A 17,432-nucleotide genomic window follows, 5' to 3' on the forward strand; every position below is an offset into this window, starting at 1 on the left:
CATTAAGCTTAAAAAAAAGAGGGGGGGGGGGGGTAGGCTGATTCTCATTTTGATAACAGCAAACAAACAAAACCTGTGGGGCTTTTTTGTTTGTTTGTTTTAGTTAATTCTCCTGTTTAAGAAAAAAAAACAATAAAAGAAAATCATCTGCATTCAGCCGGGTCCCACTTACAGTGGCTCACTTCACAGTTTGAGAACCAGCTGCCTTAAAAAGAGAGTGGGCTACTGGGGGAAGATCCCCACCCCAGTTTCATAGTTAATAGCCTTTCTTGAGGACAAATTTCAGTGGAGGTTTTTACTTTAATAGAAAAAGATTCATTATTTCAACCTTTCATCTCAATTTATGCTTGAAGTTAACATTTGCATTAGAAAACAACGGGAATTTTAAAGTTTGTTTGTTTTTATGAATTATGATCCACACATTGTGTCCAGTTAATATGTTAATTTTCATTTTGTCAAACTTCATAAGGCTTACATTTGATTTTTTTGTTTATTTGTTTGTTTGTTTGTTTTGCAGATGAGACCACATTTACCAAATAAATGTCTTCAAAACTTCCAGTGATCCTATAAACCCAAATAATCTGAAAACGAAAGGCAACTGGAAACCTTTGAATTTCATTTTTTGAAGCCACATTAGTCATCAAACAGACTCTAACACACTAACCAGACTTTTCATTTTTACGACTGCAGATGACCATTGAACAGGAAAATTTCTGCTAATTACCCACACTTTTGTCACTCAGTTCCACTTAGAAATTAATGAACTTCAAGCTGTTTCTCACTGCGGGAACACATCATGGAGAAACAGGAGGAAAGACAGAGTGACTCCACCGTCGTGTTCCTATGCCGAATAGATAAATAGCAAAATCTGTCAAAAATGCAGCATTCCGAGTACGATTATGTCTTGGTGGCACTTTTTGAAATATAGCTTGTGAGTAGGGGTCTTTCTAACTCTTTTGCTCTAACGCTTTTGCTCCCTTTCTCTCTCACACACATACAAACTCCCACTCCCCCACTCTTGATCTACTTAGATCTGCAACATCTAACTGCCACTTAACCTCACTTTCTCTACTTACCCATCTGCTCGCCCCTTCAGCTTCCAATCCATCATCCAGCCGCGCCTCTAGCCCTGTGAAATGACTCTACTAGTCATGAACAACATTAACCTCCCCCATCCAAATGCACACAAACACACGCACACATCGATACACGCACGTACGAGCACACATGTGATCAGATGCCCCTTTACCTCTACTTAGAGTGCAATCTCAAGCTACTTCACCCCTGCATCAGCCTCTCTCTCTGTTGTTTCTCTGCTCTGCTTTCCCTTCTTTATGTGTGACATTTCTCCTCTGGATGGGGCCTCAGAGTAGCCCTATCATCTTTGGCCTTTTCATTTGGCTCGCCTTTGAACCTGGGTTTTCTGTGAACTCCATTGCAATCACACACAGACACACACACACACAGATGAACTCACAGATGTTAAAATACACTCCATTTATGATACATCAGGCCTAATTGGATTTCAGCATTCCAGCCTCAGTACAAAGAACACGTACACGGTCTTGAAATGAACCACAGTGTCTTTATCACATTATTTCTTTTTTTTTATGAACCGACTCAGATTAATAACATGAAAAAGAGGGGAAAAAATCTAAACAAAGGCGTTGCACTCTTTGATGCTTTTCAGGGACGATTTTCATAAATGAGGTGTGTGATGTGTGTGTTGAGTCAACATGTTTGCGGTGTTTAAAGATGGATTTTGTACAGTCATACCTTTGTTAGGCTCATACTGTGTTGTTTTTTTGTCTACCTGCATGCATAGATGAACTATACCGCTAAAAATGACATTTCAAACCAATATAAAACCACAGATACGCTGGCTTTACTTTACTTATCATTTAATAAGAAGAAACATGAGTCCATGTATGCATATTTATGCAGTATTTTCTTGTTTTAACTTATTGTGTCTTCAATAAAGCCCTAAACTCCCTGCAAATCAGAAAATGGGATCCTCCTGCGTTGTTTCTTTTTGCAAATAAAAAACCTCAGCTCTACCAGATGGGACAAAATAATTTAACTGTTTAAGCACAATGTTGTAACCATGGTTTTTTTTTTTTTTTTAATCTCTCTTTATCCACGTCTTTCAGTCTTGTAATTCTTACTGTACACTCTGCCTCTCCACTGAAGTGGCTGCTCGCAGGCTATGTTGCTGCTGACTCTATAACTGATGTTGTGGCTCCTCAGGGCTCTTATGTGCTGAAGAATCATATGGGCCTATATTGTGTGCAATTGTACAGCACTTTCAGCCAATAACTCACATAGAAACTGTATCCACAGCAAAACTCTTCAGGCACAAACACTAACAATAACCACCTATATATATATATTATTTTTCAATCATACATAAACATATAGCAAACAGATCGATATATCTACCTATCTGTTTATAAACGTTTTCCCTTGAGCAGCTGCAGGCATAGACATATTGATGACTTATGAGATTGATAAATAAATAAAAACTTTTGTTTTCGAAAGCACCCTCACCTGGCCTTTAGACTTGGCCAACCACTTTAAATTTAAAATGAACCACACAAATCCTAACCATAAAGTTTTTAAAAACAGTCCCTTTTATTAAGCATGGACTCAAATTAAGTCACAGAGCATATTTTGCACAGAAATTGAATTTTATAAAAAAGAAAACAGCCCCTGTCCATTAGAGCAAGTCTATCCAGGAAAAAAAAAGTGGCCCATGTGATTAACAGTGTCATTTGACAGTCGTTCCTGTCCACATGTGATTTCCTCTGTGTATACAAGCGCTTTCCGCTGGGTGAAATGTGTGCACAATGCGCATGCTCATGGGCTGCAGGGCTCCCTGTGTGCCTTATCCTTGTCAAGTCTGCTTCTCAGATCAACGCTGGTGGCTGACTGTGAGCTGTTCCGAGGAGGAGAAAGTTAGGTGTTGGGGGACCTTAGGGTGTTGGGGAGGTAGTGGGGGTGGTGGGGTGTTCTGGTGGGTCAGCACAGAGAGATTGTAAAGATAGAAATAAATGGACAGCGTGGACACAATGTCTGATAGCAGGTCCAGCTGAGAAAACAAAAATACCCACGGAGCACTAAAACCTGAGGGGTGAAAAGTATGCCGGTCTGGAGAGAGGTCAGATTCCCCACCATATCTAATTCAATTTTACAAACTGTAAGAAAACACGCTGCTGTTGCTGCTGCTGCTGCTGCTGCTCTCCAAGCGCTGGGGAAAATGTGCTGCAAGTATGTCCGTTTTTACACTTCGTGATCAAACTTCTTTCTTCTTCCAGTGAGTCGGAAACGGCAACGTTTCGTTTCGCTTGTTGAGCAAACCGAACAAGGAAGGCTTCTGAATCCCTCCTCGATATTTTTATTAGAAGGGAGATTTTAAAAGATTGGTAGTCTAAAACAGCTTAAAAAATCCGATTCAATATTATTGTTAGATTAAAAAAATAAATAGGAGCTTAAGACTCAGTGGAAAGGATTATCTTTGCTGCTTGCAGTAGTACACGTTACGAGTTTAAAAGACAGCAAACCTGCTAAAATGAAGCCTAATGTTGGGCCAGGGGGACGTGCTTGCACGGTATCTTGTGCTGAATGTGGTCGTGTTTGAAAAGGCCACAAGAGGCTACAGACTGCACAGAGCTGCATGCGCTCTTGCTGGTGGTCCAGTCGGGCCTGGTAAAGACATTAGTGCAGCATTCTGGGAGGACGGGGAGTCCCATAGACAGCGCTCACTTCTCTAAATAAACATTAGTCTTAAAAAGTTTGGCCCCACGACCTCAGCGTGATCGCATTTCACTCTGGATAGTAAACTTGAATTTTATCACGAGGTTTTCGACGACTTTTGAAAACACACATTCACGCTGGAAAATAAAAATAGACGTCAGATTAAACAAAAAGTTCGTGTTCACATTTTGGTGAGAAATACACTTGCAACCAAGTTTGAAGTATAATCATTATGCTCTTGAAACCCACCAGCCCTGTGATCAATTAACAACCAAACACGCTGAAGCTGGCCTACAGTAGACTGGCGGGAGTACACGTGTGCATAATTTGTCCTCGCTTAAAAGAACTGGGATCAGTTCCTTCATTAGAAGAAAGATTTGTGTATTTAAATATGAATGTTTGTTATAAGTGGCTCGCTGATAATAACGGTTTAATTCATATTAAATACACGAAAGGGCAAATCTGAAGGTTTAACATCCACACTTTTGTCAACAACCCGATTTAATTAAAACAATAGCAACATAATGCTTTTTCCCGCTGTTTGTTCTATGGGGGTTAAATTAAACGCTTTATCTGCTCGGAGAATATATCCTAAATCAATAATTATAGGCTTTGATAAGTGGGTCGCAGCCATTAATCGCAGTAGATCCTTGCTGTGAGTCTAACGCGCTGGCATCAAAGGTCAACTGGAAGAAGCCAGTAAAAGCGCCCGCAGTGACACCGCTCAGTGTGCAAGAGCGACGGGCAGCAGCTGCGCCTCTCTGTCAAAGCGATAGAGAAAAGTGTTGCACTGTCGCCTTTCCGTTAGTGCGGCTAAGCCAAACCGGGGAGACGGACTGCGGGAGGAGAAACCGAGTGCCAAACATAAGGTCCGAGGACTACCTGAGGGCCTTACAAGGCACTCGTTAGGTCCCTTTTCGATGTAGCCCTAAATGCATCGAAAGTGAGTGTGCAATGCTTTCAGATCAATAGTTCTGGGGGGATTCTAAGGGAGGATACGACACACTCACATGACACTTCAACCTGAGGATGAGGATCAAGTGCTCAGGTCCCAAAAACTGTCGCTCACCAATCATTTTTCAGAAATCCCTACTTGTGTGATAGAATAAGAGCGTAAATTCAATTAAAAACGGAACCAATACACGAATACAAACAGCTAAAATAAAAAAAACAGAAACTTTAAAATAACTTAGACATTGTTTATGTAGAAAACAAACTGTATTTTCTCCTATAAGTGCTCTCCGTGTGCTACATGATCTGTCACTGTAGTGTTTTTGTTTTTCTAAATTTTGCTGATATGCGCAACTATGTGTTGCGCATTGTGCCATTTCTTTAAACTGCTTCCAGAGACAGATGTGTGAACAGTCACGGGATCGCGTACGCGCAGGCCTTCAGTGGCGTGCAAAGCAGATGTACCCCTAAGTCCACGTATGTGGCCATTAAAAGAATGTATACCAATTTGCGCACAGGCGACACATTTATTAGTCACGGGCACTTCCCAAAGCTTTATTTTATCCACGTGGATCGTAAAATATGACAAATTAAAAATGACCAATAAAAAAAACTTTTTTTTAAATCCAGTAAACACGAACCAGACTTTATACGATCCCCACTCTTCTTAAACAGGCTAGAATGACGGGTGCAGTAGCCTTACCTGATATCATATTCTGGTGATCCTTGCGCAGTAATACTATCTTCAGTCATTAATACCCCTGCCCCGATAAAGCGTGTGTGTGCATAGACCAGGCAGGCCATCGTCTTTATTTTCTGCAGCAGGTGTTCTTTTAGTCTGTCGAGTCGGCAGGGCGAAGATCTTCCAAAGTTAATATTGTGTTTCCAGAGATGATGGGGAGTTCACTGTCCTCGCTTTGTTTACACATTCTAAATTAATTAAGCGAAGGATTCCTCTGTCTGTTGCAAAAACACGGAGGCTGGAGGGAGGCTGGGTGCAGCGAGGGGAGGCTGTGATTTATTGCGGCGGTGCAGATATAGGGCCGCGGATCGCCTCTCCTCCAGGCCGGGGAGCCGCGGACCGAGCCAACATTCCTGTGCGGGGGCGAGAAAGGGAGGCTCGCCTGCACGCACATAAAAACACAAGGGACGTGGAGAGGGTGATCTCTATGGGACAAGAAATGGTCATGTATACAAGTGAAAGTATCTGGGGGGAAAGTGCATAAAAATGAAGGAAGGAAGCCTCACCAGTGCTTTCACAAGTCGAGGGGAAACAACGTGGAGTGTCTCTGTCTATGTGTGTGTGTCCAGAATGTCCCCACCAGTATAACGAGAATGGTTTGTTTTTATTATTAGCACACTCCAGAGTTATCCCAACTGTGCAGCAGCAGGTTTTATAATTATGTATCCAGGCAGGCCTGTAGGAGCATAACCAGCGGAGGTTAAGGAGGAATCTGATTTCTCTCATCAGAGGAATCTGTTTGTATCATAGAACAAAGTTGACGGATTTTAAAGCTTATAGATGAATCTTTTAAAATAGGAAGCCAGCTTTTGTGCCTTTAAGGCTACAGGAGGCGGGTATTCTCATCCTACATATTGGCATCTTTATATTATATTATATTATATTATATTATATTATATTATATTATATTATATTATATTATATTATATTATATTATATTATATTATATTATATATGAGTAAACGTGACTATTCTCTTAACACCCCGAAATCAGGAACTTGACCTTGATTATCGTACGCAGTCACACATCCCGCAGAAAAATCACACACACACTCATGGTGTCCTTGTACTGTCAGCGCACTCTGTCCTTACGTCCTTCAAGATGCAGCGGTGAACGATGCATCGATCGGGGGCATGACGTTATTGGCAGGGCTGTGAGATATTTAAGTAAAACGATTTTATTCAATCCTCTGGGGTCATATAGTGTGTACTGAAAAACATTAATAATAATCATCATTATCATCATCATCATAATCCTGGTTACCATATAATTTATTATTATTATTATTATTATTATTATTATTATTATTATTATTATTATTATTATTATTATTATTATTATTACTATATGACCTAGCTCTTTATTTTTCCCGAGGACTTGAAGAGCCTAAAGGGAACAAATATTTAGAATGAAATGAAAATAGTTCTAAATGTATGTTGACATCTAAAGCCTATAAATAAATTTTAGCGGGTTTAAGGCTGCTTATACGCCCAAGCAGGGGCATATGGAAGCGGTTAGAAAGAGACTGGAATTGCCCCGAAAACTAAAATGTGTTTATGGTGACTGTTGAGTCATTTGGCTGTCACTTCACATAGCACTCAGTTATTTCGTTTGAGGGAAAACGTCACGAAAATGACGAATGTCGTTGTGGTGTCGGGATCAAGTCGCAGTCTGGTGCTGAAAGCACGGGTGGTCTCGGAGTGACAACAGCACCAAAGAACTTTATGAAGCATTAAGCTATCAGTGTGCATGCAGTGATTACATGCTGCGTGGGACTTGCATGACAAATTAAAGAGTGTTTTTAAAGATGCGCCCCTGATATCTTTGTGTTTGTGCTCGTTGCTCGCAGTGGTTTGAGGAAGAGCAAGTTCCACTTCTATTCTGGTCACAAGCCTTTAATCTTACAGCAGAGATGGAGCTTGGATGGTCAGTGCGCATTCGAGCTGAAAATCCATACAAATTAGTTCAGTCTCAAATGGTCCGTTTTCAAAGCTCTTTCCCTCTGCATGAACCTCCCCGTGGCGGATCTGTAGCTTGCATTAAAAGTCTCGCGATTTTTATTGGCTTCGTTTTCGTTCCTGTCGTTATTTAACCGTTTAACCACCTCTGCACACGCTTGATGTGGATTTTAATGGTCTGATGCGGCGCATAATGACTCCCTATCAGCGTGGGCGTGCGGAGAAAACTCTCAATAGTGCGCTAATGTTTTTTCCACCTCATTTACTCTGCAAATTATACATAGAGGATATCAATTAACACTGTGGATATACCGGGAGAGGCGCTAATCATAATGATTTCCCAAAAGCTGTATGCGACTTTTATTAGTTGTCCAATTTTAGCTAACAAGGAGAGGAGAAGAAATAGAAATGAAATAAAGGCTGCTTCTGAGTAAAGAAAGTAGTCATGTGTTGGTTTTCGTTTCAAAGACTTTCAGTGAGCTGTGCTGAGGGGAAAACACAGGAGTCAGCCCTCCCACCCTTCATCCTTAATAATCATCTGTCAAAACACCCACAAACTAATTTAACCATTTGCGCACAGATCTGGTAAATAAAAGAGGCTTTACACCAGCTTCTGTCTGGAAACATGTGCTCCAACAACTCTGAAAAAGACCAATAGGCCTGTTTTCTGTAGCCGGACTTGTCCCACTGTTTCTTTTGAACGTATCCCGAGACAACACAGATGACATGAAAGCCGAGCAAACCGAGGGCCTTTTGAGAAGATTGCTTTTCAGGGTCCAAATGCATGTGGCTGGTCTCACAGGGGACCGCTCGCTGTGCGCACATTCACTCCCCTGGGCCAGGGGTCCACACTGACAACATCAACAAACGGCCAAAAAGCCGCATTATGGTGGATTAGGAGCCTGGTGAAAAATGCTGCTACAAATTAGCAACGAAAGCCCAAAAGACCGTGGGTATATCCTTGTTCACTTTCAATTACAGACCGCCGAGGCCCGCTAATGTTCCCATTCATTTAAAGCCTTTGTAAGTCGCTAGAAAATGGTCCTTTACAAGCGAGCAAGAGCCACACAAGGGGAATGCATGCCCACTGTTGCGTGATATTCCTGAGTGTTATAAACGTCGAGCCGTGTTTGAAACATTTAAAACCGAATTTTGTGGGTTTCGTTTCTCACAGCTTAAATTAGTCTTAATTTAGCGGACTGCATGCCCAGGACGCCAAATTGGTTTAATTGGTCAAATCAACACCTGAATTAGTCACATTTAGGAATTGAACGACTGATACATCGTTAAAACTGTGGGTTATTCAGGTGGGCAGGATATGGACTGTAAGTGTCATTATAAATAAATAAATAAAAGTAGCTTAAATGCAATGAAATCTACGACATTTAGTTTTCAGTTTAAAAAATTGTTGCAAATATAACATGAATGCAATTCGTTATTGTTCAGTCTATGGCGTCGAGTCTGCTTGAAGGTCATCTTCCCATGCAATAAAAAAAAACATTTCTTTAAGTCACAAACATTTATTATTCTTGTCATTACAACAAAAATGACCTATGAACATTTAGGTGTTTTTCTATTGGCAACACATGACATACTGTATGCTTCACAGATTAAATTGCGAATAGGTAGGAACGAACAATTAAAAGATTGAGAGAGGTAATACGCTCTTTAATACCAAAAGTCACATAGCCTAAGGGTCCACTGACAACATGAAATGATATTGTCACAAATTTACCATGTAGAGAAGATTCAGGGGGAGTGATAGTGGAAAAATTGTAGTGTTATTTTTTTAAATTTCAGAAACACCCCTTTGTCTCCGTGTGCTTTCTAAGTAAAAACCTGAGTTTACAGTCTCTTGTCAGCATATCTCAACAACAGTGCCACTTTTTCTATAGACACAAAATAAAAATAAAAAACAATATAAATCAGAATAAAATTCTCAATTGTATTTTGGAAAAAAAAATCAAAAATAATCCCCCGTAACCACTTAGGACAAATTTAACTTATGTTAAAATAACAGACTCCTTTTTTCCCCTCCACTGACAATTGAAGGCCACACGCCACACTGCAGGCCAGCATTATTTAAAAAGCTCCCTCTCCGAGTTTCTCTTGCTTTTGTCTCTCAATATTATACACATATTTACACCCTATAAATAAACCTGTCTCTCCTCGTACACTGTTAAGAAACTGGGAGAACAAGAAACATTCTTACTTCCCGAAGAATGTTTACCCTACCTTCACAGAGGACGACGCCACAATTGATTTTTTTTCATGAAAAATATTCAGAGGGCATTCTGGCAGTCTTTTCTTTTTCTCCTATTTCTTAAAAAGGGCAAGTGTTCATATTCGGTGTTTTACTGGAAAAAGTTTGACTCTGCGGCCCAGGTTGTAATATGCTCTCCTGTGCTAAGTTCAAATGACTTGAGGCAGAGGCCAGTGCTGGGGTCAGCATGGCCAGAATCTGAGCCTGGCTTCCCGGCTGTGCGCTGTAGGAAGAAGCGGTGGAGTTGGCTGCACCAATGATATTATCAATGGAGAACGAAGGTCGACTCGGGGCGCTGGAGTCCGTCTTGAGGGGTGGCAGAGAGGGGCTTAGCTGAGGATAAAAAGGCTTTCTTAAATCGGTCCCTAAAAGGGAGGGCAGATGATGCGGCGCGGGGAATATGGAGGCTGATGAGGGCAAGGTGCAGGGGGCGTTAGGGAACGGGAAGGAACCACCTGTGTGGTGTGGGTGGTAAGGGTTGTGGGCTGCGTGGAAGTTCTGCAGCTGAAGTCCATAGTTGTATCCATACGGCGCATATCCAAATCCTGGTAGAAAGCCACCGGAGTCCCTGAGGATATCATTATTTTGGTGCCTCTTGAAGCGCTTCCGCCTGCGCAAGAAGCTCCCGTTGTCGAACATGTCTGCGGAATCCGGGTCGAGAGTCCAGTAGTTGCCCTTCCCGGGGTTGCCGGGCTCCCGTGGGATTTTCACAAAGCAGTCGTTAAGGGAAAGGTTGTGACGAATGGAGTTTTGCCACGCAGGGAATTTTTCCCGGTAATAGGGAAATCTATTGCTAATAAACTCGCAGATCTCACTCAGAGTGAGACGTTTCTTGGGGCTCTGCAGGATGGCCATGGTGATCAGAGCGATGTAAGAGTACGGTGGTTTCACAAGTGCACTTTTTCTGGGTTTGTCCCCAATCGCAGTCCCGGTCTCTGCATTGGACCCGACCTGATCTGACGGGCAGTCAGAGCTGCTGAGCCCTGGAGAGGCAACCCTCTCGGCCGTGTTCTGGGAGTAATTATCGTCCGAGTCATTGTCGAAGTTGAAGTCATGGTGGATGTACTTTCCGTCTTTTCCAACCGATATGTCACCACCAACCACATCGATGTCCACATCCTCGGACAATGCAGAGCTGTCGGACATATCCGTCCCTAAAGTCATCCTTGGAGTTGCCGCTTGTCTTCCTCCTCTCTCCCAGATTTCCTCCTGCTCTCGTCCGGTGAGGCTACAGAGCGAGAGCGCGCACACACCCTTCCTCTCTGCCTTACAACCACACAAGGGTTTTATTGCAGCTTTATCTCCAACTACCGAAATCACACATGGCTAAAATTGAAAAAGACAAATAACTCTTTGACCTGTGGATTTGGCGTGTCCTCGGAGTCCGAGTCTGGTCAAGCGGGGCCGTGCGACGCTCTCATCGAGAAAACTTCTGGGAGTCACGCGTAAAAAAAATAGAGTCAAAGATCAACGATCTTGCACCGATAAGAAGTCGTGTTTTCCTCAGACACGATGGTTTCCGTCTGTGATCACTTCAAGCTTATTCTTATTGTTCAAAAACCTACTTCGGGGCATCCAAATGTCTTTTCAAAAAAGCTTTTACGCACAAGATTGGGTAGGTATCCAGCCAGACTGTCACACTATCCTCCTTAGTGCTCAAAAGGTATTTATAGGGCCACGCTGATCACGTGGTCTTTGAGTCACTGTTACCAGGAACTGGACGAAATTATCCAGCAAAAAACAATATTTGCATTTGCTCTTGAATATTATATCATATGTTAAAATGTTATACTAATAACAGAAGCACTCAAGTCTACACAGGTTGAAACGACATCAGTTGTTCCCTTGTATATGTACATATTTTAAGACCTCCAAGTGCGAAGATCTCAAATATTCTGTGCATATTTTATGCTTTATCAGAGGGAAAAGAATATAAGAAATAGGTATGTGAATGTATGTGTTAAAAGTGAAAAACTGTCTTACTGGTAGCTTCTTATTCACTTTAAAAAAAGAAAGAAAAAAGTTTCATACCTGGACATGAAGTGTTTGATTCACTTAAAGAAGACACCGTGACTTCAGGGGAAGGTGCACCACTGATGGTGACTGATCAGAAAAAAGATTATAAAATTATTATTATCATTATTGATAATAATAATAAAAATAATAAAATGATAATAATAATAATAATAAAAATAATAAAATAATAATAATAATAATAATAATAATAATAATAATAATAATGCACGCATATTGAGAGAAATCAAAATTTTGAATCTGTTCATAAAGTAAAAAAGATGGAAAAGAAAAGATAATAACAATCTGCAGCTCAAGTTATTATTATTACTAGTATTGTTATAAAGCTTTTTAATTGAGGTTAATTTATGAAGTAGAGTGCACAGCACTTTAAAATCCGAGTGTGAAATAGATTTTTTTTTTAAATATACATATTTTACTAAAATAGTCCTCGACACGTTTTGGTTTTTTTTTTTTGTTCAGTAATTTACATTTTTCTTTCGATTTTATCTAATGTAACGTAACCTTAAATCCGTTTTGTTTATTCAAGTATCCAAAGTGCTGCATAAATAAGTTGTACAAGCGGAGCATGCACAACTGTCTGAAAGGTTTCAGACAGGCGCATAATTCCGTGATTCAAACGAAGAAAAAATTCTCACGGGTTTAGTGTTTTCCTCATCAACAATTCGCAGCATTATTCGTGGGCATTTTTTGCATATTTTACAGTGTTACACGGGGGTATAGTGTGCCGCAACCTGCTTCAATTCATCTTCGTGAAAGGCCAGGAGCAGATGACAAAGTGCAATGTGTGCGGGCTTATTTAAAGCAGGCGGGCATTCCAGTTCATTATGGGGCAGAAACATCGAATTACTGTAATGCGTTTACATCAGCACCCCATTAATCCTAGCTACAGGTCAAACAGCAAACAGATCAGATTCATATATGTCATATTTTTTGCTTTTAGGGTGGGTTTTTTGTTTGTTTGTTTTTGGGTTTGGGAAAGTCAAAGAACAAGACTTTCATGCGTTTTCGACGACACTTGTTTTCTTTATGTTGTTTGTTGCCTTTTCTTGAACAGTGTGTGTGTGTGTGTGTGTGTGTGTGTGTGTGTGTGTGTGTGTGTGTGTGTGTGTGTGTGTGTGTGTGTGTGTGTGTTGTTTTTACTGATAGAGCAAGTTCAAATCGAGCATGCGTAACCTTAAACATGGAAGCGCTTGCTGATCTATGTGTCCTGCTCTCTGACCTGCCTGTCACAAGTCTTTAAAAATCTGAAATAGACGCTCTGACACCTGCCTGACAGCTACCCAAGAGACATAACACATTAACTTATATTAGATCATTCTTACGGAACCCAAGGCCCAGCCTTAGTTTTATTCACAGGTCAGCGAAAATATTGCTCTTATTTGTTTATTTATTCCCTCTATTATCTTTTAAAACACCGACCATATGTCACAATGACCTGCCTTACGAACAGAAGGGGTAGCAATTCGCATTGCCTTCATTTGATAACTAATGCTGGTTTTTTTACTTACAGTATAACCAATGAATTAATTATATACATATTTACGTAAAAATATTGTCAGTCTACTTAATGCTACGTGTGTAATCACGTGGAAGTAAGAAGAGTAAGAGTTACCGGAGCTTTTGAGAAGTTATCATCTTTTAAAGCTTCAGTAGGCGTTAGTTCATATTCTCTGCGACTCTCAAAAAGAAGAGGCTTATTTCAGTTTATGGTGTTAAGGCGCCCTCTGCTGTTTGCAGAGCAGTGATGATTAAAGTCTTGCACTCGCAGGTGAGACTAGCTGTGACTCATTCAAGCAGCAAATCGGTAAAACTTGCACTGACTGGCAGAGGTTATTGAAACATTCTCACGTAATGAGGAAACCACTTTATACAATGCAAAAGCCTTTGTTAGAAAAATTAATATAGTTTTATTTTTTTTATAATGCCAGAGAAGTACATAACTTCTATATTAGGCTATAAAATATCAACTACTGTTGATGTGCAACACAACCCTTCCTGAAATAAACTGTCTGGCTGAATAGACGGTTAGTGCTTGACTTGAGGTTAAGGGAGCAGATTGTACTGTGAGACTAACACCTGCTGAAAACTCATATGTAATGTAAATGAAGCCTGGTATAGCTACACATGAGCGCCTGCTGGATATTATTTTTAAATTGATGGCAAATAAAGAATAAAAATGTGATCATAATGACTGGATTGTGGCTTTCCTGGATGTCCTTTGGGATACTTAAAAAAGAACATTTTGCTTAAACAGTCACATTGTGTGTCTCAAACCTTCAGTGCGTTTTGTTGACGTAAGCACTTTTCAGCACTTGAATATGAAAATTAGATTGAGATTGCATCTCAGTGATGAAACACGAACACCGAACAAGACTTACCAACAAAATAAAAATTTAAATAAGCTCATTTCAAAAAATCAGAAAGTGTTTTCACTGGTGACTGCTCTTCAAAATATGTTCGGGTAAATCATAATTCAAAAAGTTAATGATTAAAAAACTTAATGGAGGGTGGAGAAAATTATACAAGCTGGACACGTCGTGCCTTTGCTTCCACCTAGTGGTGAGGCAGCTGTCCGAGTCCTTCGGCGACTTCAGCGCTTCAGAGTTATCTAATAAAAGTTTTGGGGCGTTTTTGCTGAATACACGGTTGTTGTGATTGGTTGGCGTGAGGTTTGGGCGGTGATGAGCAGACCTGGACTTTGAATTTGACTTTTCTGTTAGAATTGTTAGAAATTGTTGGGTTTTATCCTTCAAACGGAACAACCATTACAGTTTATACTTGCAAGTAAGTGCTTTACTCATGGGTATGTTTGCGTTTCCACAAATTTGTCCCAGGTGCCTAAAACGGAATGTTTTTCTTACACCTTTCTTCAATCTGTATTATAAGTCAAATATAAGTCATATAACTGTTTACACGATAATTTATCCCAGAGATAAAAAAAAAATTGTCCCAGCTGTTGTCTGAAACATATTTTGTCTCCGGCAATAACTGCTGTGCACACTTTCTTTATGTCCTTATTTCATTAGATTACCAGGAAATTAATTTCCACAAAATACGGCTCATATGTGGCTCTTTTTTTGTTGTTTTCTTTTCTTGTGTTGTATTGCTGTTGTTACAATTCACAAGTCTAGAAAATTACATGTAAAAATCCATAAAGAGGAAAAGCCTACAAGATATTAAAGATTATTATAGCAGGGATGCTTAACATAGCATAACAGTAATTAATAATTAATTAACAAATTTAAAAAAAAGGCTTAATGCAGGTTTTGGGGCATTTATTTATTTATTTTTACAGTTTGAGTATCTTTGTTAAATCGCCATGCATCTTTGCTAACCTGAATTCCATGTGATTGGTATCAAATTCAAGAATGATGGTAAAGATGATTTTATTTTTAGTTTTGAGTCTAGTTTTTTAATTGAACACTTCTCAATAAAAACTCTATTTGTTTTATGTCATTTATTATTGATTATGTCAGTGAAATACATTTAAAATATAATTATTCATTCGTGCATTTGAACACAGAAAGTTCGAGTCTACCTGTACCCAACTCAAGACGTCATTTTAAAAGTGTGGATTTTGAATGGTTCATTGGTGATTCGTGGTGATGCAATGATTCATTCCAAAGAACTGACTAAAGTGGTTTATTTGTGAACTGGTTTAATATTTTCTCACACCAATTTAGGTTAAATCAATGTAAGAAAACTGTGTTCATAGATTTTAGCTTGTATTGACATGGAATCTTTTAAAAATAAATATTACCCATTTTCATAGTTTTAAAGTTTTAAATGGTCAAGGAAAAAGGCTACATTTACTTTACTGTAAAAATCCTTTTTATTTCCTTTTTATATCCTTTGTCGCGTGTAATGCTAACACCCTTCCTTTAATAAAGTCTTTACATCAGCACAATATTTACATAAAAAAACAGCAGACGTGAAACAGCAGACGTGAACAGTCTATAAGTCTATAAGAAACATGTAAACTTAAAAACAAACGGCAAAATACAGGAAATACGAAAGCAGTGTTTCACAGATTAGTACATATTGAGATACACTCATGGAATGTGTCAAACTAAATGGCTTTACACCTTTTCAAATAGGAATGTTTCATAGTGAGGCTCGGTCTTATTGTGTCATGTCCTTTTGAGCTTGGCAAAAATTAAATTCCGAAATTCCAGCGTGAACTAAATCTATTATTTATTGTTATGCTGACTGAATAATATGGACCTTTTATTTTTAAGCTGTTCTTCTGATTAATTTGGGGCTTTTTCCTTTAATGGGCAATTTAGGTCTAGAATCCTTCCTGTCTGCACTCAATTAAGTTTTTAGTTTTCATCTTACATATACCGCTCTAATCCTGACGCAAAGTTGGCTTGTCTCATGTAAGTGTTGTTGTAGTTCATGGGGCTGGAGAGGCCCAGTAGCTGCTCCGAGTGCTCGGCGCAGGAGCTCGGGCGCAATGCCGGTAGGGAGAGCCGGTTGCTCGTACAGTACACTTGGGAGCTGCCCGGGGAGAATCCGGACTGGGTCATGGTGGGTAGATTTGGAGGAGAAGCCGGAGAGGAATATGGGTACCCGGTGGTCAGGTTGGATGAAAGGTTCCCGCTGTTTCTGCTCAGCATGTTCGCTGACGGGTTGACAGTCTGAGTCTGGAAGCAAGCAGACGGGTCGGCGCCGGTTACCGAGCAGCTGGAGGTCATAGTGCTCAGATCGCCTCCACCCAGTCCCAGCGCTTGGGAGTTGAGGTCCCCAACTGGGCCGCTCTGCACAACCGTCTGCTGACTGATGATGTTGTCGATGCTGAACATGCGCGGCTGTCCTTGGCTGACTCCAGCAGAGGTCTGGTAATGATGCAGCATGGCTGGGTGTGGGGATGTGGCCGTCAGCTGAGAGCCGTAACCTGACCCTATGCCGGCATACAGGGCGTTTGGATACGAAGGCCTTCCCATTGGCGTCGGCGTAAAAGCGCTGGAGCTCTGCATGTAACCGGGGTATGTGCTAACGTCTGTGCGCTTGAATCTTTTCCTTCTCCTCAAAAAACTTCCGTTGTCAAACATGTCCTCAGCTGCGGGGTCTAACGTCCAGTAATTGCCTTTACCTGGTCTGCCGGGCTCCCGGGGGATCTTCACAAAGCAGTCATTGAGCGTGAGGTTGTGGCGGATTGAGTTCTGCCACTTCTTCGAGTTCTCCCTGTAGAAAGGAAAGCGCTCCATTATGAACTTATAAATGCCCCCTAAGGTGAGTTTCCTCTCCGGGGAGTTGGCAATGGCCATTGCGATGAGAGCGATGTAGCTGTAGGGAGGCTTCCCCCTCTGGACGGGCCTCTTCCTCCTGCGGCTCCCCGAGGGCAGGTGCTCTTCAGTCTGACCCAGAGCGCCTCCGTCCTCCGTGTTGGGACTGTTTCCTCGGGGCTCGGACTTGATCAAAATGCTTTCCTTTGACCGGGCCTGCAGCATCAAAGGCGGCGGAGGCAGTGGCGAGTCCAGGCTCACATTTGGAGACATGACAACAGGACTTGCCTCGGCAGGTGATTGCTCTGCGGTCATGTTGCACATGCCAGAGAAGTAGGAATAATTTGCTAGATTCATAAAAGAACCAATGCAACGATCGCCTTTTTGTCGAAATGATCAGCAGGGGAAAGAATCAACCAGGTGCATGTACAGCCCCTTGCTCTGGCCCCTATCCTGCCCTGGTGTTTGGGGTAGTGTGTGTGTCAGTTCAGGTGAGAGA

The 17,432-nt window shown here is 40.9% G+C and overlaps 2 protein-coding genes across 2 annotated transcripts; both read right to left on the reverse strand.

Annotated features, from left to right (window-relative positions):
- Window positions 1–8,905: 8,905 nt before the first annotated feature.
- foxd2 (forkhead box D2) lies at window positions 8,906–11,307 on the reverse strand. The gene is made up of 2 exons (XM_026160193.2): window positions 11,027–11,307; window positions 8,906–10,930 (listed from the first exon to the last, which is right to left on the reverse strand). The coding sequence occupies exon 2, from the start codon at window positions 10,830–10,832 to the stop codon at window positions 9,729–9,731; it is 1,104 nt and encodes a 367-aa protein (XP_026015978.1). The 5' UTR covers window positions 10,833–10,930; window positions 11,027–11,307; the 3' UTR covers window positions 8,906–9,728.
- Window positions 11,308–15,518: 4,211 nt separating this feature from the next.
- foxe3 (forkhead box E3) lies at window positions 15,519–17,432 on the reverse strand. The gene has a single exon (XM_026159435.2). The coding sequence runs from the start codon at window positions 17,288–17,290 to the stop codon at window positions 16,040–16,042; it is 1,251 nt and encodes a 416-aa protein (XP_026015220.1). The 5' UTR covers window positions 17,291–17,432; the 3' UTR covers window positions 15,519–16,039.

This window comes from Astatotilapia calliptera, chromosome 23 (genome assembly GCF_964374335.1).
Source record: "Astatotilapia calliptera chromosome 23, fAstCal68.1, whole genome shotgun sequence".
NCBI lineage: Eukaryota > Metazoa > Chordata > Actinopteri > Cichliformes > Cichlidae > Astatotilapia > Astatotilapia calliptera.

Coding starts and splice junctions, on each gene's coding strand:
- foxe3 (XM_026159435.2), bottom strand. CDS start 17,290: ATGAATCTAGCAAATTATTCCTACTTCTCTGGCATGTGCAACATGACC.
- foxd2 (XM_026160193.2), bottom strand. CDS start 10,832: ATGACTTTAGGGACGGATATGTCCGACAGCTCTGCATTGTCCGAGGAT.